Source organism: Hordeum vulgare, chromosome 6H (genome assembly GCF_904849725.1).
Source record: "Hordeum vulgare subsp. vulgare chromosome 6H, MorexV3_pseudomolecules_assembly, whole genome shotgun sequence".
NCBI lineage: Eukaryota > Viridiplantae > Streptophyta > Magnoliopsida > Poales > Poaceae > Hordeum > Hordeum vulgare.
The window spans coordinates 437,679,276-437,705,335 of NC_058523.1; the positions used below are offsets into that span (position 1 = coordinate 437,679,276).

The window sequence follows — 26,060 nt, forward strand, 5'->3', positions numbered from 1 at the left end:
AACACTCTTCAATCTCATTAAAACCTAGAACATCACATAAAGACTTTAGAATCGTAGAAACACTAGCACCCAAATCACACAAAGCATTGCATTCATAGTTTTTTATTTTAATTTTGATGGTAGGTTCCCACTCATCATGAAGCTTTCTAGGGATATAGACTTCCAATTCAAGTTTCTCTTCAAGAGATTTTATCATAGCTTCGACGATATGATCGGTAAAAGCCTTGTTTTGGCTATAAGCGTGTGGAGAGTTTAACATGGATTGCATCAAGGAAATGCATTCAATCAGGGAGGAACTATCATAATTAAATTCCTTGAAATCCACGGTAGTAATTTCATTACTACTCAAAGTTTTAACATATTCTACTCCACTTTCAATGCTTTTAGCATCAAGATAGATGGACTCCGAACCATTGGGGTGCTTTTCAACCAAAGTGGATTCATATCCAGCCCCAAAATCATTAGGTTTGACACAAGAAAACAAAGATTCAATGGGAGTCACACCAAGCACTTTAAGATCTTCGTGATTCTCATCACGAGTTTCAGGTTTAGCATCCATTTATTGACTAAAGTAGCCTGCTTATCAGAAATCTGGCCTACCAACTTTTCAAGACGAGCAAACTGAGAATTTAGCGCAAGGAATTCTTTGGCCATATCATCAACTTATCTACTCATAAAAGCCAGAAAAGAATTTTGTTCCTTCATCTCACTAGGAAAGTAACTGTTGTATTCAAACTGTGTAGACATGAAGCCTTTAACACTAGTTTCAATCTCTTCTAACTTCGCATAGTGAGCATCAAAATCCCTTGGTTTGGCCATTCGGGTTTTAGCAGGAAGGCAAGCGGGCAAAGAGAAACGAGAAAAAGGGCGAACGAAAAGGAAAACAAAAAAGGCAAACGAAAAAAGTCAAATTGGTGAAGTGGGGAAGAGGAAAACAAAGTAAATGCAAGAGATGAGTTTGCGACACCTACTTGGATGAGTTCTTGACTTGATCTTCCTCCCCGGCAACGGCGCCAGAAATTCTTCTACTACGGCAACAGACAACAGCGCCAGAAATTGACACGTTGACAGAGACTGGGCTTGCATTGGTTTTTCCCTTGAAGAGGAAAGGGTGATGCAACACAGGAGAAGTAAGTATTTCCCTCAGTTTGAGAACCAAGGTATCGATCCATAAGGAGGGTCTCGTCAAGTCCACAGTAAATGCGCAAACACAAACAAGCTTGCACCCAACGCTTGAAAGGGGTTGTCAATCCCTTCAAGATTGTTTGCAAAGTGACATCTGAAGGTGGAAAGTGCAACGAAGTAAAAAGTGTAAGGCTGAAAATATGGTGTGGAGTAGACCCGGGGGCCATTGTGTTCACTAGAGGCTTCTCTCAAAATAGCAAATATCACGGTGGGTGAACAAATTACTATCGAGCAATTGATAGAACCGCGCAAAGTCATGACGATATCTAAGGCAATGATCATACATATAGGCATCACGTCCGAGACAAGTAGACCGATTCTTTCTGCATCTACTACTATTACTCCACACATCGACCGCTATCCAGCATGCATCTAGTGTATTGAGTTCATGACGAACAGATTAACGCCTTAAGCAAGATGACATGATGTAGAGGGATAATCTCAAACCAATGATGAAAACCCCATCTTTTTACCCTTGATGGCAACAACACGATGCGTGCCTCACTACCCCTTCTGTCACTGGGTGAGGTCACCGCATGGTATGTACCCAAAACCAACCACTTCTCCCATTGAAAGAATCATTGATCTAGTTGGCCAAACAAAACCCACAACTCGTAGAGAATTACAAGGATATGAAATCATGCATAAGAGAGATCAGAAGAAACTCAAATAAGATTCATAGATAATCTGATCATAAATCCGCAATTCATCGGATCTCGACAAACACACCACAAAAGAAGAGTACATCGGATAGATCTCCATGAAGATCATGGAGAACTTTGTATCGAAGATCCAAGAGAGAGAAGAAGCCATCTAGTTTCTAGCTATGGACCCGTAGGTCTATGGTGAACTACTCATGCATCATCAGAGACGTCATGGTGTTGATGAAGAAGCCCTCCGTGTCCAAACCCCCCTCCGACAGGGCACCAGAACGTGTCCTAGATAGGATCTTGCGGAGACAGAAGTTTGTGGCGGCGGAAAAGTACTTTTGATGATCTCCTGATTTTTTTGGGATTTTTAGGGAATATATAGGCGCAACCCCTAGGGCAGAGGGCGCCCAGGGGGGCCCACAAGCCCATGGGCCGCGGGGTGGGGGCTTGTGGGGCCCTTGAGGCCCCCCTTCCTTGGCTCTCAAGCTTCCCGATCTTCTTCCGTTACGAAAAAAATCTTTTCGGGGATTATCTTCCGTTTGGACTCTGTTTCAAAATCTCCTCTGAAAGGGGTAAAAAAAATGGAAAAAACAGGAACTGGCACTTGGCACTGAGTTAATAAGTTAGTCCCAAAAAATATATAAAAGGCATGCAAAACATCCAAAGTTCGACAAGATAATAGCATGAAACCATCAAAAATTATAGATACGTTGGAGACGTATCAATAACCCAGTGGCAGATAACTTGTCTAGGTTGGAGAACGTTCTTGATGACCCACAACCTATAGATGATAGCTTTCCCGATGAGCAACTGAATGTCATCAATGCTTCAATTAGTGCACCGTGGTATGCTGATTATGCAAACTATATTGTTGCCAAATATATACCACTTAGTTTCACATACAACAAAAGAAGAAATTCTTCTTTGACTTGAGACACTACTTTTGGGACGACCCTCACCTTTATAAGGAAGGAGTAGATGGTGTTATTAGATGTTGTGTACCTGAACATGAACAGGGACAGATCCTACAGAAGTGTCACTCCGAGGCCTACGGAGGACACGATGCGGGAGATAGAACTGCATACAAGGTATTGCAATCAGGTTTTTATTGGCCCACTCTCTTCAAGGATGTCTGTAAGTTTGTCTTGTCTTGTGACGAATGTCAAAGAATAGGTAATATTAGCAAATGTCAGGAAATGCCTATGAACTATTCACTTGTCATTGAACCATTTGATGTTTGGGGCTTTGATTATATGGGACTTTTTCCAAAATCCAATGGGTATACTCACATCCTAGTTGATGTTGATAACATCACTAAGTGGGTAGAAGCTACCCCCACTAGTAGTACTGATCACAACACCTCTATCAGGATGCTGAAAGAAGTTATCTTCCCTAGATTTGGAGTCCCTAGATATCTAATGACCGACGGTGGCTCACACTTTATTCATGGTGCTTTCCGTAAAACGCTTGCTAAGTACGATGTCAACCATAGAATTGCATCTCCCTAGCACCCTCAGTCCAGTGGTCAAGTAGATCTAAGTAACAGAGAGATTAAACTGATTCTGCAAAAGACTGTCAACAAGTCTAGAAAGAATTGGTATAAGAAGCTCGATGATGCACTGTGGGCTTATAGAACTGCCTATAAGAATCCCATGGGCATGTCTCCGTACAAAATGGTGTACGGTAAAGCATGTCATTTACCTCTTGAGCTAGAGCATAAAGCTTATTGGGCAATCAAAGATCTCAACTTTGATTTCAAACTTGCCGGTGAGAAGAGGTTATTTGATATTAGCTCGCTTGATGAGTGGACAACTCAGGCATATGAGAATGTCAAGCTGTTCAAAGAGAAGATTAAGAGGTGGCATGATAAGAGGATACAAAAGCGTGAGTTCAATGTAGGTGATTATGTCTTGCTATATAACTCTCGTTTAAGATTCTTTGCAGGCAAGCTTTCTCTAAATGGGAAGGTCCCTATGTTGTTGAGGAAGTATATCGTTCCGGTGCTATCAAGATCAACAACACGGAAGGTAATTGTCCGAGAGTGGTAAATGGGCAGAGAATCAAGCATTATATCTCAGGTACTCCCATAAATGTTGAAAGCAATATCATCAATACCATAACTCCGGAAGAATACCTAAGGGATATTTATCAGCTTGTTTCAGACTCCGAAAACGAAGAGGTATGTCATTCGGTAAGAAAACAGAGTCCAAAACTTTTCCAGTAGGAAATTTTCTCCGTTTTGGAATATTTGAAAAAATACAAAAATTGGAAGTAGTCCAGAAAGTGTGCGAGGAGGCGACAAGCCTGCACGGCGCGGGCCCACCCCCTGGCCGCGCCGTGAGGGCTTGTGGCCACCTCGTGTGCCACCCGGACTCCGTTTTCGTGCGGGGTACTCCTTGTGGTATGAAATAAAACATTATATATACTCCCGTTTGGCCTGACCCCTGCATCACGCAGATTTCCTCTGTTTTTCGTTTCGAGCCTGTTTTCAGCCGCAGATTTAGAGCAAGATGTCGTCCCAGGAATGTGTGGGGGAGAACAATCTTCGTCAAGTCTATGGAGAAGTGCATGCTGATCTGAAAAGGATGGAGGTCATGGAGGCTAAGGAAAGGCTACCTAAAGAAACCAAGGGCAAAGCTGAGGAGAAGAATCAGGCATGGGACGAGGTGCAATCTGTGCTCAACAAGGAAGAACTTGAAGAAGTGGATTTCCCCTAACCCTACCTCCACCTGCTGTCTCCATCCTTGATTGAACTCTTGAGGTTTTTGAAACAACTCGTGCTCGCAATACTTGTCTCAGTCGTGAAGTTGTTTTGCTAGAAAAACATATCGCAGATCTCCAAGGTATAAATCAAAGATTAATGGCCCTCTTGGAGTCAAAGATTGCAACAACTCCACCACTGTCACCACCAAAGGAAGACAATTGAGCATTGGTATGGGCAATCCCCTTGGCTTGTGCCAAGCTTGGGGGAGTTGCCTCGGTATCGTATCACCATCACATATTTTGCCTTTACCTTTGTTTTAGTTTTCTCTTTCTCTAGTAGATTAAAAGTCTTAGTGTTTTAGTCTTGAGTTTTGCTTTGTGTCACCCCCGATGTATTCAAGCTCGTGAGCCATATAATAAAGAGTGTCTTAGTTTAAGGGCTTTCCCTCTTGCCATGATCAAAAGAGTGAGAATAGAACAACAGCATGAAAGATCATATAATGATCTTATGGGAAGTGATGGCTTCACATATAAAAAGAATGAGGATTGAAACTTGTTGAGGGTAGGCAAACGTAGACCTTGGTCATTGTTGCAATTGATAGGAAGTGATAAGCAAGGACAGGTTCACATATAAATATATCATCTTTGACACCATCTATGATTGTGAACACTAACTAAACTATTGCATGCCTAGAAGTAGATGTTGGACACGGAAGACAACATAATGAATTGTGTTTGATTGGTTCCGAACAATGTTATATGATTAGAAATCCCTTAGAATGTGACGATTGCTTCCACCTCATATTAGCCAGAGATACTACTTGTGCATCCATAAACCATCAAACCAGTTTTGCCATGAGTGTCCACCATACCAACCTATGGATTGAGTAAGATCCCTCAAGTAAGTTGTCATCGGTGCAAGCAATAAAAATTTCTCTCTAATATGTATGATCTATTAGTGTGTGGAAAATAAGCTTTATACAAACTTGTGATGAGGAAGACATAAAATCAACAGACTACATAATAAAGTTCTTTATCACAGGAGGCAATATAAAGTGACATTCCTCCGCACTAAGAGGACACGCATCCAAAACTCAAAAGCGCATGACAACCTCTGCTTCCCTCTGCGAAGGGCCTATCTTGTATCTTTACTTTTTGCCCTTGAAAGAGTCATGGTGATCTTCACCAATTCCTTATCTCGCCTTTATCTTGACTAACGTCATATGCTTCGGAAAGATCTATATTCATATGTCAACTTGGAGGTAAGTATTCATGAATAATTATTGTTGACATTACCCTTGAGGTAAGCAGTTGGGAGGCAAAACTGTAAGCCCCTATCTTTCTTTGTGGCCAGCTGAAACTTTGATCTCATGAGTACCACGTGAGTTGTACCAATTCCTTATCTCGCCTTTATCTTGACTAACGTCATATGCTTCGGAAAGATCTATATTCATATGTCAACTTGGAGGTAAGTATTCATGAATAATTATTGTTGACATTACCCTTGAGGTAAGCAGTTGGGAGGCAAAACTGTAAGCCCCTATCTTTCTTTGTGGCCAGCTGAAACTTTGATCTCATGAGTACCACGTGAGTTGTAGCAATTGTAGAGAACGAAAGAATGATTGAGTATGTGGATTTGCTTTATAAGCTCTTATTTGACTCTTTCTGATGTTGTGATAAATTGCTATTGCTTCAATGACTAAAGGCTATCGCTTGTTACTTCTCGGTAAGGTTCTTGATCCATGATTTACTTTGTGAAGGAATTATCACTTTAGCATGAGAGATTATATGTTGTTATTGATGTTCTGATCACGATCATGATGCATGCATGTTCGTATCTTGTTTTGTCGACACCTCTATCCCTAAACATGTGGACATATTTATTGAGCTCGGCTTTCGCTTGAGGACAAGCGAGGTCTAAGCTTGGGGGAGTTGATACGTCCATTTTGCATCATGTTTTCATGTTGATATTTATCGCTTCTGGGGCTGTTATTTCACTTCACGGTACAATACTTATGCCTTTTCTCTCTTATTTTGCAAGGTTTACATGAAGAGGGAGAATGCCGGCAACTGGAATTCTGGCCTGAAAGTGGAGCAAAGTTGAGATACCTATTCTACACAACTCCAAATGCCGCAAAAATCAACCAGGTTTTTTTCCGGATTTATAAAAAATAATGGGCCGAAGAAGCGCGAGAGGGGTGCGTGCAGGTGTCCACAAGCCTGCACGGCGCGGCCACCCCCCCCTCCCCAGGCCGCGCCATGAGGGCGTGTCGGCAGCCTGCTGGCCCACTTCCCCCCCCCCCCCCCCCCTTCTGCTATACGAAGGGTTTCGTCTGGAAAAAAAATCAGGGAGGAGCTTTTTTGTGGATTCGCCGCCACCACGAGGCGGAACTTGAGCAGAACCAATCTAGAGCTCCGGCAGGACGATCCTGCCGGGGAAACTTCCCTCCCAAACGGGGAAATCGTCGCCATCGTCATCACCAACTATCCTCTCATCGGAGGGGACTCATCACCATCAACATCTTCATCAGCACCATCTCATCTCCAAACCCTAGTTCATCACTTGTAACCAATCTCCGTCTCGCGACCCCGATTGTTACTTGTAAGGTTGCTAGTAGTGTTAATTACTCTTTGTAGTTGATGCTAGTTGGATTACTTGGTGGAAGAGTTTATGTTCAGATCCCTGATGCTACTCATTACCTCTCTGTTCATGAATATGATTATGCTTTGTGAGTAGTTACTTTTGTTCCTGAGGACATGGGATAAGTCATGCTAATAGTAGTCATGTGAATTTGGTATATGTTCGATATTTTGATGTGTTGTATGTTGTTTTTCCTCTAGTGGTGTTATGTGAACATCAACTACATAACACTTCACCATTATTTGGGCCTAGAGGAAGGCATTGGGAAGTAGTAAGTAGATGATGCGTTGCTAGAGTGACAGAAGCTTAAACCCTAGTTTATGCGTTGCTTCATAAGGGGCTGATTTGGATCCACTAGTTTAATGCTATGGTTAGACTTTGTCTTAATTCTTCTTTCGTAGTTGTGTATGCTTGCGAGAGGGGTTAATCATAAGTGGGATGCTTGTCCAAGTAAGGGCAATACCCACGCGTTGGTCCACCCAAATATTAAACTATCAAAGTAACGAACGCGAATTATATGAACATGATGAAATTAGCATGACAGAAATTCCCGTGTGTCCTCGGGAGCATTTTTCCTCCTATAAGACTTTGTCCAGGCTTGTCCCTTGCTACAAAAGGGAGTGGGCCACTTTGCTGCACCGTTGCTACTTTTGTTACTTGTTGCTTGCTACGAATCATCTCACCACACAATCACTTGTTACTGATAATTTTAGTGCTTGCTGATATTTCCTTGCTGAAAACCACTTGTAGATCTTTCTGCTCCTCGTTGGGTTCGACACTCTTACTTATCGAAAGGACTACGATTGATCCCCTATACTTGTGGGTCATCACTGACCGTCTCACGTTCCTCTGTGTTGTGGGTGTGCATGTTGTGGTGGGCCTACAACTTGCCGCCAGCCTCATGAGATGTGTCGCCACAGGGAACCAACAGAGGTCCGAATCTGGTCCCCGGGACCCTGAGGAGCAAGAGCACGGCATGAGGAGGGGCCTCCTGGGGCCCCTCAGGCTGCGGGATGAGCGAGCTGCCACGCGGGGGTAGCTCGCTGGTCGAGCCAACTACCTCCGACGGCGGGGGTCAAAGCGGGGCGTAGGGCGCCAAGGCCCTCCTAGTGATGACGATGAGTTCGGCGACATGGTCCACCCATGCGTCGTATCCTCCATCTGTCGGGCAGTGGCAAAGTAGTTCGCTTGCCATGAGCAGCGCATCCTACGCGTTCACGTCCCCCATGTGAACGCAAGCCGAGGCAGAGGCCGCAGGGGACGCAGCAGGGCAACCTCCTTGATGCGCTGGTGGCCATAGGAAGCCCTGCTGCCCGTGTGTGGCATGGGCGAAGATGGTGGTGGCCACAACGCTGGCAGGCCGGTAACGGCCGTCCGGCGCCGACCTCCCGGGGTGCATGCAGTGAGCGTCAACCATGGGGTCGGTGATGCTTGCCCAAAACTGGAGCGGGAGAGCGACTGCGCACTCCTACCTGGCACACCAAATGTCGGAATCGGGCTCCGCAGACCCAAGGAAAGGTTTGAATGAAACTAACCCGGACTGACGTTGTTTTCAGCAGAGATGTTTGTTTGGTTTTCTTGTGCGCAGGAAAATGGATATTTAGATGTCCCAGGAAATTCCCATAAAAAATAGAGAAACTCCACGCACCGAAAGGAACCATGGGCCAGAAGATGGGCCAGAGGGGAGCCACAGGGCCCCCAGGCGACCTATGGGCGCGGCCTGCCCCCTCGCCACGCTGGTAGGCTGCCTCGGTGGGGCCCACCATGTTTGGTGCCCTACTTTGGCTCCTATTTTTACCCATGACGCAGAAATCTCACAACAAAAGTCGTTTTGCAAGTTCTCGACGCGGAGCCGCCGCCACCCTCGGTTCTTCTTCGGGAGAGCTAATCTGGAGGCTGTTTTGGCCTACGGAGAGGGAAAATCGTTGCCATCGTCATCACCATCACCACTCCACCATCCTTCCATGGCTTCTCCCATCATGTGTGAGTAATTCCCTGCTGTAGGTGAAGGGGATGGGAGAGATTGGATGAGTTAGATCATCTAATAGTTCGTCGGATTGTTAGGGGCATATTGCCTATCATCTACTATGGTGTTTATCATCTTTGCTACTACTTGTTACTCTTAATACTTGTCACTTTGGGCCCGAGTGCCATGATTTCAGATCTGAATACCTTATGTTTTCATGAATATAGTTGTGTTCTAGATCCTGTCTATGAGTAGTATGCACCTATTATAGTCGGGAACCGGCGATCCCAATGGTGACAGCTTGGGACACCAAAGGGGATGGACTGTAGTTTGAGGATTCCATGTATCCATTAATTGTTAATGCTTTGTTCCGGAGCTCTTTGACACGAGCACCTTAATCTCCATAAGTTCCTTTTGGCCTCGTTGATAGCGGGATGGTATTACAAAAGATGTTGTTCAAGTTCTTATTGCAAGCACGCACGACTACCTTGGGATACATGCCTAATGTTCGATATATGCCTAGATGATTATTACTTTTCTATGTGCCTTGCCCCAAGTTAAATACATGATATCTCTTATCCATGACCAACCATCCATCTCCCTAGCCTACAGTGTTTTAATCCTGCTGGTCACAAATTGCTTTACTTTCATTTTTTTACTTTTGTTGCTTTGCCACTATTATTTATGTTGCCACCATCACTTCCATATCACCGTTGCTACTAATATTTCGTTCCAAGCAAGTATCTTTCAAGTGCGGTTGAATTGACAACTCAACTCTTAAAGCTTTTAAATATTCTTTGGCTCCCCTTGTGCCGAATCAATAGATTGGGTTATCTTACTCGCAAAAACTGTTGCGATCCCCTACACTTGTGGGTTATCACACGCGCGCTCGGGCATAGCCCCAGGGATTCTGCACCCTCCACCTGGGCGAGCCTTCCGGTCGAAGGGTGCAGGGGGCTCCCCCCTTGCTCGAGGGCTCACTTAGGGCAGGCCACGCTACGCCGCTACAAGCCCGGGGACCGCGAGCGCGGTGCACGCCCATGGGGCATGGAGCCCACAAAGCATCCCCGGGCCCCGCATCAACCCGTAGCACCTCAGCGCAGCCCCCGCGACGCCCCAGCGCCACCACTGCATCGACACTTCTTCATCCTTCAATTCTTCCGGAACCTACTTCTACCCGTGACACTCTCACGTAATAACGTGCCGAGGCTGTATATGTCCAGGGCCCCATGAGGACGCGGAAGGGGCCCACACCATGCCTAGTGGAGAAGACGAAGGAATCAACGCAGTCCCCCAGTGACTTCCGGAATCAGGCGCCTAATGCCTCGGGGGTAGGGACACTCACGAGGCCAAAGCGTCCTCACGATCTCCCATATACACCCCCACCGTGACACTCTCATGTAATAACGAGTCGAGGTTGTATACGCCCAGGCCCCCCCGAGGACGTGGAAGGGGTCCACCCCACGCCTAGTGGAAGCCCTATGCTCAGCGCTGGGGGAAACAGAGGTGGTGAATAGCTAGGATGCCGGACGTGGCTTTTTTATCATTTCTTCATTGTGTTTTAAGTTCAGGCCCACTAGGGCCTTTCCTTTTCTGTTGTATCCCGAGCTGTCAAGGGCTCGCAGGTTTCTGTGCGTCATGTTTTCAAAAGAAAAGACGGGTGGGGATCTTGTTTTTATATTCTCTCGTTTCGCTGAACTCGTGTTGTCTTTTCCCCTTTGCTCTGATTGGTATTTCGCGGGAACCTCGGGAGGTCTCCAGTTCTCCGGAGGCAATCGCAAAAAGGGGCAGAATGCGGAATCTCTCGAGTGCCAGAAAGGGGGCTCCTGGGCCCTGCCTTAGGAGCCTTACCGGTCATAATGCCACTCACCACTATCGGTGATGTCCGAGAGATCCGGTCAGCGCCGGGAGTGGTGGGGTGCTACGACAACAGACAACAGCGCCAGAAATTGACACGTTGACAGAGACAGGGCTTGCGTTGGTTTTTCCCTTGCAGAGGAAAGGGTGATGCAGCACAGGAGCACTAAGTATTTCCCTCAGTTTGAGAACCAAGGTATCGATCCATAAGGAGGGTCTCGTCAAGTCCAGAGTACGTGCCAAACACAAACAAGCTTGCACGCAACGCTTCAAAGGGGTTGTCAATCCCTTCAAGATTGTTTGCAAAGTGAGATCTGAAGGCGGAAAGTGCAACGAAATAAAAAGTGTAAAGCTAAAATATGGTGTGGAGTAGACCCGGGGGCCATAGTGTTCACTAGAGGCTTCTCTCAAAATAGCAAATATCACGGTGGGTGAACAACTTACTATCGAGCAATTGATAGAACCGCGCAAAGTCATGGCGATATCTAAGGCAATGATCATACATATAGGCATTTACATTAGTCAAGTCCGAGACAAGTAGACCGATACTTTCTGCATCTACTACTATTACTCCACACATCGACCGCTATCCAGCATGCATCTAGTGTATTGAGTTCATGACGAACAGAGTAACGCCTTAAGCAAGATGACATGATGTACAGGGATAATCTCAAACCAATGATGAAAACCCCATCTTTTTACCCTTGATGGCAACAACACGATGCGTGCCTTGCTACCCCTTCTGTCATTGGGTGAGGTCACCGCACGGTATGAACCCAAAACCAAGCACTTCTCCCATTGCAAGAATCATAGATCTATTTGGCCAAACAAAACCCACAACTCGAGGAGAATTACAAGGATATGAAATCATGCATAAGAGAGATCAGAAGAAACTCAAATAATATTCATAGATAATCTGATCATAAATCCACAATTCATCGGATCTCGACAAACACACCACAAAAGAAGATTACGTTGGATAGATCTCCATGAAGATCATGGAGAACTTTGTATTGAAGATCCAAGAGAGAGAAGAAGCCATCTAGTTACTAGCTATGGACCCGTAGGTCTATGGTGAACTACTCACGCATCATCGAACAGGTCATGGTGTTGATGAAGAAGCCCTCCGTGTCCGAATCCCCCCTCCAGCAGGGCACCAAAACGTGCCCCAGATGGGATCTTGCGGAGACAGAACCTTGAGGCGGCGGAAAAGTACTTTCGATGATCTCCTCGTTTTTTTGGGATTTTTAGGGAATATATAGGTGCAACCCTTAGGGTAGAGGGCGCCCAGGGGGGCCACAAGCCTGTGGGCCACGGCCTCCCCCCTAGCCACAGGGTGGGGGCTTGTGGGGCCCCTGAGGCCCCCTGCCTTGGCTCTCAAGCTTCCCGATCTTCTTCCGTTATGGAAAAAATCTTTTTTTTCCATTTGGACTCTGTTTCAAAATCTCCTCTGAAAGGTGTCAAAAACAAGGAAAAACAGGAACTGGCACTTGGCACTGAGTTAATAAGTTAGTCACAAAAAATATATAAAAGGCTTGCGAAACATCCAAAGTTTGACAAGATAATAGCATGAAACCATCAAAAATTATAGATACGTTGGAGACGTATCAAGCATCCCCAAACTTAACTCCTGCTCGTCCTCGAGTAGGGAAGTGATAAAGAATGAATTTTTGATGTGGAATGCTACCTAGCATAGTTGTCCTTTGCAACTTCTTTCACGTGACATGAATGTTCAGATCCGTAAGATTCGAAACAATAGTTTGCTATTGACATGAAAACAATAATACTTCAAGCAAACTAGCAAGGTAATCATAAACTTTCAAAATGACAAGGCCAATGAATTTATCCCTACAAAATCATATAGTCTGGCTATGCTCCATCATCCTCACACAACTAATGTAAATCATGCACAACCCCGGTATTGGCCAAGTAATTGTTTCTGCACTCTTACTTTCTCAAACTTTTTATAACTATCACGCAGTACCTGAGCGTGAGCCATGGATATAGCACTATAGGTGCAATAGAGTGTGGTGGTGTTTGTGAGACAAAAAGGGAGGAGACAGTCGCATTGACTCGGCGTATCAAAGGGTTATGGAGATGACCATTAATAGATATCAATGTGAATGAGTAGGGATTGCCATACAAGAGATGCACTAGAGCTATAAGTATGTGAAAGCTCAAAAGGAGAACTAGTGGGTGTGCATCCAACTTGCTTGCTCACGAAGACCTAGGGCAATTTTGAGGAAGCCCGTCATTGGAATATACAAGCCAAGTTATATAATGAAGATTCCCACTAGCATATGGTAGTGACAAAGCAAGAAGCTCTCAATCATGAAGAATATGGTGCTATCATGAAGCACAAGTGTGGAAAAAGATAGTAGCATTGTCCCTTCTCTTTTTTTCTCTCTTTTCTTTTTTTCATTTGTGCTCTTAGGCCTCTTTTTTTATCTTTTTTTGTTTTTGGGCTCTTTGGCCTCTTTTCTTTATTTCCTCACATGGGACAATGCTCTAATAATGATGATCAACACACATTTATTTGCTCACAGCTCAAAACTCACAATGATAACTCCATAGGAGATGCCTCCGGCAGTGTACCGGGATGTGCAACGATCTAGCATGGCGTATGATGTTGAAACATCTCGCTAGCTATCTCACGATCATGGAATGGAAATATGAGAGTGACGGCACAAGTCATGAGACGGAATGGTGGGAGTTGCATGGCAATATATCTCGGAATGGCTATGAAAATGCCATAGTAGGTAGGTATGTTGGCTGTTTTGAGGAAGGAATATGGTGGGTTTGTGCACCGGCGAGAATTGCGCGGCACTAGAGAGGCTAGCAATGGTGGAAGGTGAAATGCATCTATACTATGGACTCACATTAGTCATGAAGAACTCGCATACTTGTTGCGAAATTTTTTATTAGTAATCAAAACAAAGTGCTAAACGCATACTCCGAGGGGAAGGGTTGGTAGGTGTTAACCATCGCGCGATCCCGACCTCAACACAAAGGATGACAATCAATAGATCAATTATGCTCCGATTTCCTAACATAGCGGTTCACCATACGTGCATGCTACGGGAATCACTAACTTCAACACAAGTATTTCTAGATTCACAACACCCTACTAACATAGCTCTTAATATTACCAAATCCGCGTCTCAAAACTAATTGAGAGGAATCAAAACTTCTCTTTCTACTCAATGCACATGAAAATGGAGGTTTTTGCATCCTCTTTGGGTACCTATCACATTTGGGACTACTTTCATAGCATAAGCCAACTACCAAGTCATGCATCGCCGTGCTCTAAAAGATATAAGTGAAGCACTAGAGCAAAAGTATCTAGCTCAAAAGATATAAGTGAAGCACTATGAGCATTCTAGCAAAATCACGATGAGTGCATGTCTCTCTCTCTCAAAAAGGTGTGTGATACGTCTCCAACGTATCTATAATTTTTGATGGTTCCATGTTATTATCGTGTCAACTTTGGATGTTTTATATGCATGAATATGCTATTTTATATCTTTTTTGGGACTAACCTATTAATTCAGTGCCAAGTGTCAGTTTCTGTTTTTTTCGTGATTTTGACCCTTTTTCAGACGGAGTCCAAATGGAATGAAACTTTACGATGATTTTTTGGACCAAAAGAGACCCCCGAAGCTTTGGAAGAAGGCCAGAAGAGCCACGAGGGAGTCACAAGCCCATGGGGCGCGACCTACCCCCCTGGTCGCACCGTGCAGGCTTTTGACCTCCTCGTGGGCCCAACTGACGCAATTCCACCGCCATAAATTCCTATAAATTCAGAAACCCCCAGAAAGAAACCTAGATCGGGAGTTCCGCCGCCGCAAGCCTCTGTTGCCACCAAAAACCAATCTGGAGCCCGTTCCGGCACCCTGTCGGAGGGGGAATCCATCTCCGGTGGCCATCTTCATCATCCTGGCGATCTACATGACGAGGAGGGAGTAGTTCTCCCTCGGGGCTGAGGGTATGTACCAGTAGCTATGTGTTTGATCTCTCTCTCTCGTGTTCTTGAGATGTCTTGATCTCGATGTATCGTGGGCTTTTCTACTATAGTTGGATCTTATTATGTTCTTCCCCCTCTCCCTTCTTGTAATGAATTGAGTTTCCCCTTTGAAGTTATCTTATCGGATTGAGTCTTTGAGAACACTTGATGTATGTCTTGCATGTGTCTATCTGTTGTGATCAACTTGCGGGTTTGTGACAATTGGGAACCTATGCATATGGGTTGGCACACGTGGATTCATGTGAATACTCGATGTATGTTTTGGTGATCAACTTGCGGGTTCGTGACATTGGGAACCTATGCATAGGGGTTGGCACATGTTCTGACTCTCCGGTAGAAACTTTGGGGCACTCTTTGAAGTTCTATGTGTTGGTTGAATAGATGATTCTGAGATTGTGTGATGCATATCGTATAATCATGCCCACGGATACTTGAGGTGACAATGGAGTACCTAGATGACATTAGGGTCTTGGTTGATATGTATCTTAAGGTCTTATTCTAGTATGAACTCTATGATGGATCGATCAGAAAGAATAACTTTGTGGTGGTTTCGTACCCAACAATAATCTCTTCGTTTGTTCTCCGCTATTAGTGACTTTGGAGTGACTTTTTGTTGCATGTTGAGGGCTAGTTATATGATCCAATTATGTTATCATTGTTGAGAGAACTTCCACTAGTGAAAGTATGAACCCTAGGCCTTGTTTCCACGCATTGCAATACCGTTCGTGCTCACTTTTACCATTTGTTACCTTGATATTTTTTAATTTCAGAATACAAAAACCTATATCTACCCTCCATATTGAACTTGTTTCACCATCTCTTCGCCGAACTAGTGCACCTATACAACTTACCATTGTATTGGGTGTGTTGGGGACACAAGAGACTCTCTGTTATTTGGTTGCAGGGTTGCTTGAGAGAGACCATCTTCATCCTACGCCTCCTGGGGATTGATAAACCTTAGGTCACCCACTTGAGGGAAAATTGCTACTCTCCTACAAACCTCTGCACTTGGAGGCCCAACAACGTCTACAAGAAGAAGGTTGCGTAGTAGACATCAAGCATTTTTCTGGCGCCGTTGCCGGGGAGGCTAGGAAAGCGGCACTAACATCCCGTCAACAAAGCATTTTTCTGGCGTCGTTGCCGGGGAGGTTAGCGCTTGAATCTATATCTTTAGATCTTGCATTTGAATCTTTTTGTTTCTTGTTCTTTCGCTAGAAAACTACAAAAAAATGGAATTGAGGATGCCTCATATGCTCCATCTTTTCAATGTCTTTCGTGAGCATGATGGGAAGGAAAATTGTGCTCAAGTGTTGAAAGAAGAATTACATAGAATGCTTGGCATAGAATATGTGAATGATGAGCACGATTGCAATGTTGTTAGCATAAATTGTTTGAATACCCATGACGCTAATGATATGCAAAGTCACAAGCTTGGGGCTGCTATATTTGATGAAGATGATCTTTTTAGTTCTTCCACTTTGAATGATCAAAATCATTTTGATGAAAGCATGCCTCCTATCTATGATGATTATTGTGAGGATACTTATGCTTTGAAGAAGAGGGATGATAAAACTTGTCATACTTTCGAAAACCCCTTTGCTAAACCTTGCTTTTTCATTGTGTACACAATTTCTAGTGCTCAAGTCTTTTATGATACTCCCACTACTATTCTTGAGAATAGATTTCCTGATGTGGAGAGTAGTAAAATTCCTATGCATGTAGATCATGAAAAGAAAGCCTTAGGTGCTGGTTATATTGTTGAATTCATTCATGATGCTACTGAAAATTACTATGAGAGAGGATCGTATGCTTCTACTTATTGCAATAGTATCAAGCTTCCTCTCCATGTGTTGAAATTTTTGAAGCTATGCTTGTTTTGCCTTCCTATGCTAGTTGATTCTTGCTCCAATAAATTGTTTGATCACAAAATCCCTATGCATAGGAAGTGGGTTAGACTTAAATGTGCTAGCCATATGCTCCATGATGCTCTCGTTGTGTTTCAATCCTTACCTTTTTTGTGAGCATCATTGAAATCAATGCCTAGCTAAGGGCGTTAAACGATAGCGCTTGTTGGGAGGCAACCCAATGAATTTATTTTTGTTTTTTTCTTTCTGTTTTGCTTTTTCCACACCATCATAATTCTGTTGTGATTGTGTTTTTTGTGTTTCTTTTTGCGTTTGTGCCAAGTAAAGCCTTTATCATAGCTTGGGTGATAGTTGTTTGATCATGCTGGAAAAAGACAGAAACTTTCTTCTCACGAAATTATTTTTCATTTCTATCCAGAAAGATATTTTGAGTTGATTCGTTTTGATGCTGATTTATATGAAAATTTCCCTTACTTTCATAATTTTTCAGATTTTTTGAGGTACCAGAAGTATACGAAGTATACAGATTGCTACAGACTGGTCTATTTTTGACAGATTCTGTTTTTGTTGAGTTGGTTGCTTGTTTTGATGAAACTATGGTTAGTATCGGGAGGTACTAGCCATGGAAAAGTGAGAATATAGTAGCCCAACATAAATATAGGTAGAATTCAAGATTGCTACAGTACCAAGGGAAGGGGTAGTTTGTTTTCTTGTGCTAATGTTATCACGAATTTCTGTTTAAGTTTTGTGTTGTGAAGTTTTCAAGTTTTGGGTGATGTTCTCATGGACGATGAGATAAGGAGTGGAAAGAGCTCAAGCTTGGGGATGCCCAAGGCATCCCAAGCCAAATTTAAGGCATCCCAAGCCAAATTCAAGGACACCAAAAAGCCTAAGCTTGGGGACGCCCCGGGAAGGCATCCCCTCTTTCGTCTTCAATCCATCGGTAACATTACTTGGAGCTATATTTTTATTCACCACATGATTCATATACTTCTGGTACCAAGTAATGTTACCGATGGATTGAAGACGAAAGAGGGGATGCCTTCCCGGGGCATCCCCAAACTTAGGCTTTTTGGTGTCCTTGAATTTGGATTGGGATGCCTTGGGCATCCCCAAGCTTGAGCTCTTTCCACTCATGATCTCTTTGTCCATGAGAACATCACCCAAAACTTGAAAACTTCACAACACAAAACTTAAACAGAAACTCGTGATAACATTAGCACAAGAAAACAAACTACCACTTCTTTTGGTACTGTAGAAAACTTGAACTCCATCTATATTGGTGTTGGGCTACTATACTCTCACTTTTCCATGACTAGTACCCCCTGATACTAACCATAGTTTCATCAAAACAAGTAACCAACTCAACAAAAACAGAATCTGTTAAGAACAGACTAGTCTGTAGCAATATGTATACTTCGTATACTTCTGGTACCTCAAAAAATCTGAAAAACTACGACAACCTGGGAAAAAGGCATATCAACCAGCATAAAAAAGAATCAACTCAAAATCTCTTTCTGAATAAAAATGAAAAATAATATCGGGAGCGAAAAGTTTATGTGTTTTTCCAGCAGGATCAAACAACCATTACCAAGACTAGTCATAAAGGTTTTTCTTGGCTCAAACACAAGAAGAAACACGAAAAACACAATCATAACAGAATTGTGATGGTGTGGATGCAACAAAACAGAAAGAGAAACATAAATTCATTGGGCTGCCTTCCAACAAGCGCTATTGTTTAATGCCCTTAGCTAGGCATAAAAGCGATAGAATCACGTATCGTCGTCTTTCGTGCTCAAACCATAAGTGGCCCTCATCATGGATTCATAAGGCAATCTTATTTTCTTTCTAGGAAAGTGTTCCATGCCCTTCCTTAAAGGAAATTGAAATCTAATATTCCATTCCTTCATATCGATGATAGCACCGATAGTCCTTAGGAAAGGTCTACCAAGAATAATAGGGCATGTAGGATTGCAATCAATGTCAAGCACAATGAAATCCACGGGTACATAGTTCCTATTTTCAATAATAAGAACATCATTGATCCCTCCCATGGGTTTATTGACAATAGAATCAGCAAGATGCAAATTAAGAGAACACTCTTCAATCTCGTTAAAACCCCGAACATCACATAAAGACTTTGGAATCGCAGAAACACTAGCACCCAAATCACACAAAGCATTGCATTCATAGTTTTTGATTTTGATTTTGATGGTAGGCTCCCACTCATCATGAAGCTTTCTAGGGATATAGACTTCCAATTCAAGTTTCTCTTCAAGAGATTTTATCATAGCTTCGACGATATGGTCGGTAAAGGCCTTGTTTTGGCTATAAGCATGTGGAGAGTTTAACATGGATTGCATCAAGGAAATGCATTCAATCAAGGACAAACTATCATAATTAAATTCCTTGAAATCCACGGTAGTAATTTCATTACTACTCAAAGTTTTAACATCTTCTACTCCACTTTCAATGCTTTTAGCATCAAGATAGATGGACTCCGAATCATTGGGGCCCTTTTCAACCAAAGTGGATACATATCCAGCCCCAAAATCATTAGGTTTGACACAAGAAAACAAAGATTCAATGGGAGTCACACCAAGCACTTTGAGATCTTTGTGATTCTCATCACGAGAACACGCCTTTTTAAGCCATTCATGTCTAGCACGAATTTGGGCGCTTCTTTCTTGGCTCTCAATCATGGAAACACGCATAGCTTTCAAAGTTTCATCCATGTTGATTTTGGGAGGAGCACATCTAACTTTCAAAGCATCAACATCACTAGACATTCTATCAACGCTCTTAGCCAAATCATCAATTTTGAGTAGCTTTTCCTCTATGGACGCATTGAAAATCTTTTTAGAGTTGATGAACTCTTTGATATTACTCTCTAGATCAGAGGGTAATCTATTCCAATTTCCATGAGTATTGTTGTAGGAGTTGCCAAAGTTATTAGAGGAGTTACTAGGAAAAGGCCTAGGAACATAGTTTCCTCTAAAAGCATTGTTGTTGCCAAAGTTATTCCTACCAACGAAATTAACGTCCAAGCTAGCGTTGCTACTGTTAATCAAAGAAGACAAGGGCATATCATGAGGATCCAAAGGAGCACTTCTACTAGCAACCAAATTCATTAACTCGTCCATCTTAGCACTCAACGAGTTAATTTCTCCTATAGTGTGTACCTTCTTACTAGTAGGTGACCTTTCAGTGTGCCACTGAGAGTAGTTCGTCATGATTTTGTCTAAGAGCTTCGTGGCTTCCCCTAACGTGATTTCTATGAACGTTCCACCTGAGGTGGGGTCCAAGATATTTCTAGAAGCGAAATTCAAGCCTGCGTAAAAGATTTGAATAATCATCCAAAGACTCAAGCCATGAGCGGGACAATTTATAATCATTAATTTCATTCTCTCCCAAGATTCACTACAAGAAATATGCTCATACATGACGTTTTTTAAGACGTCGTTGATAAATTCGTCATAAATCTATGATGATTTCATCCGAGATTGTCGTAAACCGTTTGAGGGGATCAAATCTACATATAAATTACGAGATGTGAGTCAAAAACGTCGTAACCACATAAGATGAGATCGTCATAACTTTTACGACGATTATAAAATGTTGTAACACTCAGAACCCTTCCCACGATCGATGACATGGCGTCCATCCATCCATCTCTCCATCCCAGATCCATCCATCCACCTATCTACAAGGAAAAAACAGGAAAAAAAGATAACCCCACCCACAGCCCAAAACCCTAGCTCACATCCCCCATCCCACTCTTCCTTCCTCGTCCCCATGTCCTCGCAGCCGCCGCCGCCTCCTCCCCGTCCCCTCCCCCTCCCGATCCCCACCTCCTCCCTATGAAGAGACCCCTCCTCCTCCACCGCCGCCATTCCTCCCCTCCCTTCTCCTTCCTCGTCGTCGCAGCCCCTCTTCCTCCTCCTCCTCCACCCGTGGCCGCCGAGACCATCCCGCCACCCGCATCTCCTCCTCCCTATCCGATCCCGCCCACATCGACCCTCCACATCCACACCCACAGCCACCCGCAGCGGTTGCTCATCCGCCGCGTCCTTCAACGGCTGGGCCGACCTCCCGGCCGCCGACGACGGCCCGTGGGCCTCCCCTTCCTCCGCATCACGCAGCAGTCCCTCGCCGCCGCCCCGCTACTCCTCCTCATCCCGGTCTGGACCTTGCAGCCTGCGACAAGGTGGTCGTCGGTGTTGCGGTGGCCGCGGCCTGGCGCTGCTTCGGGGCCGGCGGACTCAACACCCTCGTCAACTGCTCCTCCTACGACAGTATGCACACATACACACATACACATGCTGCTAACAGACACCATGATACACATGCCCAATTTTATTTGTGACAGAATCACAAATGCACAAGCCCGACCCATCATCGTCCTAATCGATTCTTCAGAACTTCAGATCTTCTCTCCATCTCCCAGTCAGCTTAGCTGACCATCCACCTATACCATCCATGAACATCTTTGAACCATGAATGTTTTGCTTGCCTACTGTATATGAGCAGGGGAAGTGCAAGACTACATCAGCGTATCTGAAGATGAGTACAACAGTACCATGAAAGTCAATGTAATCACAACTTGGCTTCTGATAAAGGCGATGGCGAAGCGGTTCCGGGACGCGTAGTCCGGCGGTTCCATCGTGTGCTTGACCCAGATCATCGGCGCCGAGAGAGGATTGTATCCAGGAGCTGCGGCATACGACACGAGTTTAGGCGCCATTCATCAGCTTGTCAGAGTAAGCCTTCTTCCCTGTAATACCAACCTGAATGCCCACATAAATCCTGAATACTTGCACAAGTAACATAATGACAATGCTCTTCATTGTTCCTTCAGCTGTCGGCGATGGAGCTCGGCTAGCACAAGATCAGGGTGAACGCCGTCTGCCGCGGCCTGAACCTGGGGGACAAGTTCCCTGTCTCTGTTGGGGAGGAGAAGGCCGAGAAGGCGACTGGGGAGGTGATGCCGCTGCGGCGGTGGCTGGACCCAGACAAGGACCTGGTGTCCATGGTGTTGTACCTGGTCGGCGACGAAGAGAGTAGTTTTTTTTCTTCTTTTAAAAAATACATGTTGCAACATTACTGCCTTTGTGGTGTGGGGTATAAGCACTGCTGTGTAGTTGCACTGTCATGTTGGTAAAATGAAAATGATAAACATCTATTCCAATTCTGTTACTACAAACATATTTCTCTCCAAACATCACTGATTAGAGATACACAAGAGAAATTATTTGACCCCTTTCATGTCACCAAAAGGCACTTCAGCTTTAATAGATACTCAGGCCTATTGTCGTTTGTTTGATGGATGATATATGAATATGGTGCACCTGGTACTGGAGCAGCTTCTAATTACCATTGCTATACACCTGTATCTGTGTGTTGGCGCCAGTAGTTGACCGACGTGCGGTTACCTGACTTGTTACTCGATCAGACATTCTTGATTTTTCATTTTCATTATTACTCCTAGCTTCTTGGGTGACGACGTTCGTATTATAAGCTGTTGATAGCCCAGTAAATTGCAAGATTTTTTTTCAAAGTAACCTTCCTTTAGGCATCTGTACACTCAGCCATATGATAGAGAATTCGAGTTGCTACATATGCATCTTCAACTCCAGTTCCATGGTTGACATGACTTCAATCTGAACCAAGCATATGTTCCTTTTAACTCCCCATTTAAATATCTGATTGTTGGTGCTTTCCCAGGTCGGTCTCTATTGTGTATACCATGATCGGGGACGTCTGCCTGTACATTGTTGGCAAGGATGAATATGATGAGCTTGCTCATGAGTGTCATTGAGTTTCAGACATTGGTCGTGAGATCGTTTGGCAGGTAATCTTCCAGCTATTTTTCTTTGCCAGGACCTCAATTTTGAACCAACTGAATCATTCTCTTTGCCATTGTTGTATGCCTGTATTTTGACCTGAGTTAACCATGGTATTGTGTTCTAGAGGTGGTGGCAGCAGCAGGGGCAGGCGACAGCGCAGGGGTGAGGATTTGGTTCATCCTGTGAAGGTTAGCCTTGAGGAGTTGTATAATGGAACATCGAAGAAACTCTCTCTTGCCCGCAATGTGCTCTGCTCAAAGTGCAATGGGTATGTTGTCTTGTCCCTTGTGTGTGCAACCTAGCATTTAGCGTCTGCTTTTAACCATCTTCCATTTGTCCTGCAGCAAGGGTTCAAAGTCTGGGGCTTCCATGAAGTGTGTCGGCTGCCAAGGTGTTGGTTACAAGGTCCAGATCAGGCAGCTGGGACCAGGAATGATCCAGCAAATGCAACAGCCCTGCAATGAGACCAGGGGAAGTGATGAGACCATCAGTGATAAGGACCGTTGCGGGCAATGCAAGGGTGAGAAGGTGGTTCACGAGAAGAAAGTCCTGGAGGTGGTGGTCAAGAAGGGTATGCAGCATGGACAGAAGATCACCTTCCCCGGTGAGGCAGATGAAGCGGTACGGGTCAAACTTCTGTTCTATGTTACATTTTGCTCTCTGTTGTGCATCTTCCATTGTCTGATCTATTGCTTGTGTTGTGTGCAGCCTAATACCATCACTGGAGACATAATCTTCGTCCTCCAGCAGAAGGAGCACCCCAAATTTAAGCGGAAGGCCGACGACCTCTTCTATGAGCACACCCTGACCCTGACAAAGGCCATGTGCGGCTTCCAATATGTCTTGGCTCATTTGGATTGCAGACAGCTTCTCATCAAGTCCAACCCCGGGGAAGTTGTCAAGCGTGGTAAGTGTTGATGACTTAACCTGGAAGGAAGTACTTAGGTTGGTTTCGGTATTCAAACTGACGTTGATTGACAATTGTTTGTGTAGATTCATTCAAGGCAATCAACGACGAGGGCATGCCCATGTACCAGAGGCCCTTCACGAAGGGCAAGCTCTACATGCACTCTAAAAGAACCCAGAGAAGATTAATCTGCAGCAGTTTTCTCGCCAACTTTGGTAACGAGAGTATATCTGTTACTTCATGTTACTGAAGATCTGAACATTTTCTTTTATTTCTGCCTCATATTTTGTTTAAACCTGAGATGATATTTTGTTCTTCGAAAGACGTTTTACAATTTAGCATTGCCATCTAGTTCCTGCGCCTCAACAATACATTACTTTGTTTGGATGCAGGTATACTAGAGCCCATAAAAGCTGGTATCAGGGATGCAAAACTAGGAGTGGGGAAGCAAGAGGAGGATGACTTCTTCACATCGAGTGCTAATTTCTGTATTTTCTTTTGAGATTCTTCAGGGTTGATGCTTCAGCTGTGAAAACTGGTATCTGATTGTCAACTGTGAATCAGATGAGTTATTGTGTTATGTAAACCTGGGAGATGTATTATGTGATGTTATATGATGGTTGATTTTAATTCGACTTGTATTTTTCTTGATTTGAATATGAAATAGTGTTGCATTTAATATTGGACAAATAATTGGTTGAAAAGGCCAATAAATAGAAATGAAATCAAGTTCTGGAAAAAAAGTTGCTGAATTCAAAAATGAAAAAAGGCCAAAACTCAAACTGGACCAAATGTATTTGGGCACTAAAAGGCCAGGGCCCAAATAAAAAATTCGAAAAAGAAAAATTAAAAGTGGCTATAAATGGGCTAAGGCCCAAAAAGAAGCCCAATAAGAAAAATCCCAAAAAAATAAATCCAGCCCATGTGATCAATTGAAATGGTTTCGGCTTATTTCAACCATGACGTTTTGATTTCGTCGTAATTTTGCCACATAGGACTGGGTTAGATTGCCAACGACGATTTAGGATCATCGTAAAGTTTACGACAATCCAGGAATCGTTGTAAAGGTTACGACGATTTTGATCAAAACGTCGCTGCTGTTCATTTGTGACGCTCCGTTTTCGATGCTTGGTTTTTCGTCGTGAGATCGTCGTAAACTAAAAACCATGACGATGTAGCGACGAAAATATAGCGTCGTGTATTAGCATATTCCTTGTAGTGATTGTGCAACATGTTCATTATCAAGTTGCTTGAAATTCATGATATCATTACGGAGAGAGATAATCTTAGCCGACGGAAAATACTTGGATATGTTAGCATCTTTGCACTTATCCCAAGAATCGATACTATTTTTGGGCAAAGAAGAAAACCAAGTTTTTGCATGATCTCGCAACGAGAAAGGAAAAAAGCTTCAATTTAATCACGTCATTATCCACATCTCTCTTCTTTTGCATATCGCAAATCTCGATGAAGGTATTGAGATGGGATGTGGCATCTTCACTAGGAAGGCCAGAGAATTGCACTTTCATAACAAGAGTCAGCAAAGCGGCATTGATTTCGTATGACTCTGCACTAGTGGCGGGAGCAATCAGAGTACTAATAAAATCATTATAATTAGTATTCGAGAAGTCACAAAGTTTGGTGTTTTCATTCATGGTGACTTCGGCAAGCAAGCAAGCACACAAGCGAACAAAGAGCAAGCGAGAAAAAAGGGCGAACGAAAATGGCGAACAAAAAAGGCAAATTGGTGAAGTGGGGGAGAGGAAAACGAGAGGCAACTGGCAAACAAAGTAAATGCAAGAGATGAGTTTGGGACACCTACTTGGATGACTTCTTGACGTGATCTTCCTCCCCGACAACGGCGCCAGAAATTCTTCTACTAAGGCAACAGACAACAGCGCCGGAAATTGACACGTTGACGGAGACTAGGCTTGCGTTGGTTTTTCCCTTGAAGAGGAAAGGGTGATGCAGCATGATACGTCTCCAACGTATCTATAATTTTTTATGGTTTCGTGCTTTTATCTTGTCAAACTTTGTATGTTTTGCATGCCTTTTATTTATTTTCTGGAACTAACTTATTAACTCAGTGCCAAGTGCGAGTTCTAGTTTTTTACATGTTTTGACCCCTTTCAGCGGAGATTTTGAAATGGAGTCCAAACGGAAGAAAATCCCCGAAAAGATTTTTTCTGGAACAGAAGAAGATCGGAAAACTTGGGAGCCAAGCCAGAAGAGCCCCAGGGGCCCCACAAGCCCCCACCCCGCGGCCAGGGGGGCGCGCCATCCAGGCTTGTGGGCCCCCTGGAGGTCCCCTGACCTAGATCTTGCGCCTATATATTCCCAAAAACTCAAGAGACGATCGCAATTACTTTTCCGCCGCCGCAAGCTTCTGTCTCCGCAAGATCCCATCTGGGGCACG

At 43.9% G+C, this 26,060-nt stretch overlaps 1 protein-coding gene and 1 pseudogene across 1 annotated transcript; both read left to right on the forward strand.

The window, feature by feature from the left end:
• LOC123405568 overlaps nucleotides 1-22,641 on the forward strand; it is a 35,702-nt pseudogene extending 13,061 nt beyond the window's left edge.
• Nucleotides 22,642-22,674: 33 nt separating this feature from the next.
• LOC123405569 (dnaJ protein homolog 2-like) lies at nucleotides 22,675-23,894 on the forward strand. The gene is made up of 5 exons (XM_045099213.1): nucleotides 22,675-22,742; nucleotides 22,862-23,005; nucleotides 23,082-23,358; nucleotides 23,446-23,644; nucleotides 23,731-23,894. The coding sequence occupies exons 1-5, from the start codon at nucleotides 22,675-22,677 to the stop codon at nucleotides 23,892-23,894; spliced, it is 852 nt and encodes a 283-aa protein (XP_044955148.1).
• Nucleotides 23,895-26,060: the final 2,166 nt, after the last annotated feature.

Excerpts from the sequence above, each read along its gene's own strand:
- LOC123405569 (XM_045099213.1), top strand. The coding sequence starts at position 22,675 with ATGAATATGATGAGCTTGCTCATGAGTGTCATTGAGTTTCAGACATTG. Across the intron at positions 23,359-23,445 it reads CCGGTGAGGCAGATGAAGCG|CCTAATACCATCACTGGAGA; the intron begins GTACGGGTCAAA and ends TGTTGTGTGCAG. Across the intron at positions 23,645-23,730 it reads CGGGGAAGTTGTCAAGCGTG|ATTCATTCAAGGCAATCAAC; the intron begins GTAAGTGTTGAT and ends TTGTTTGTGTAG.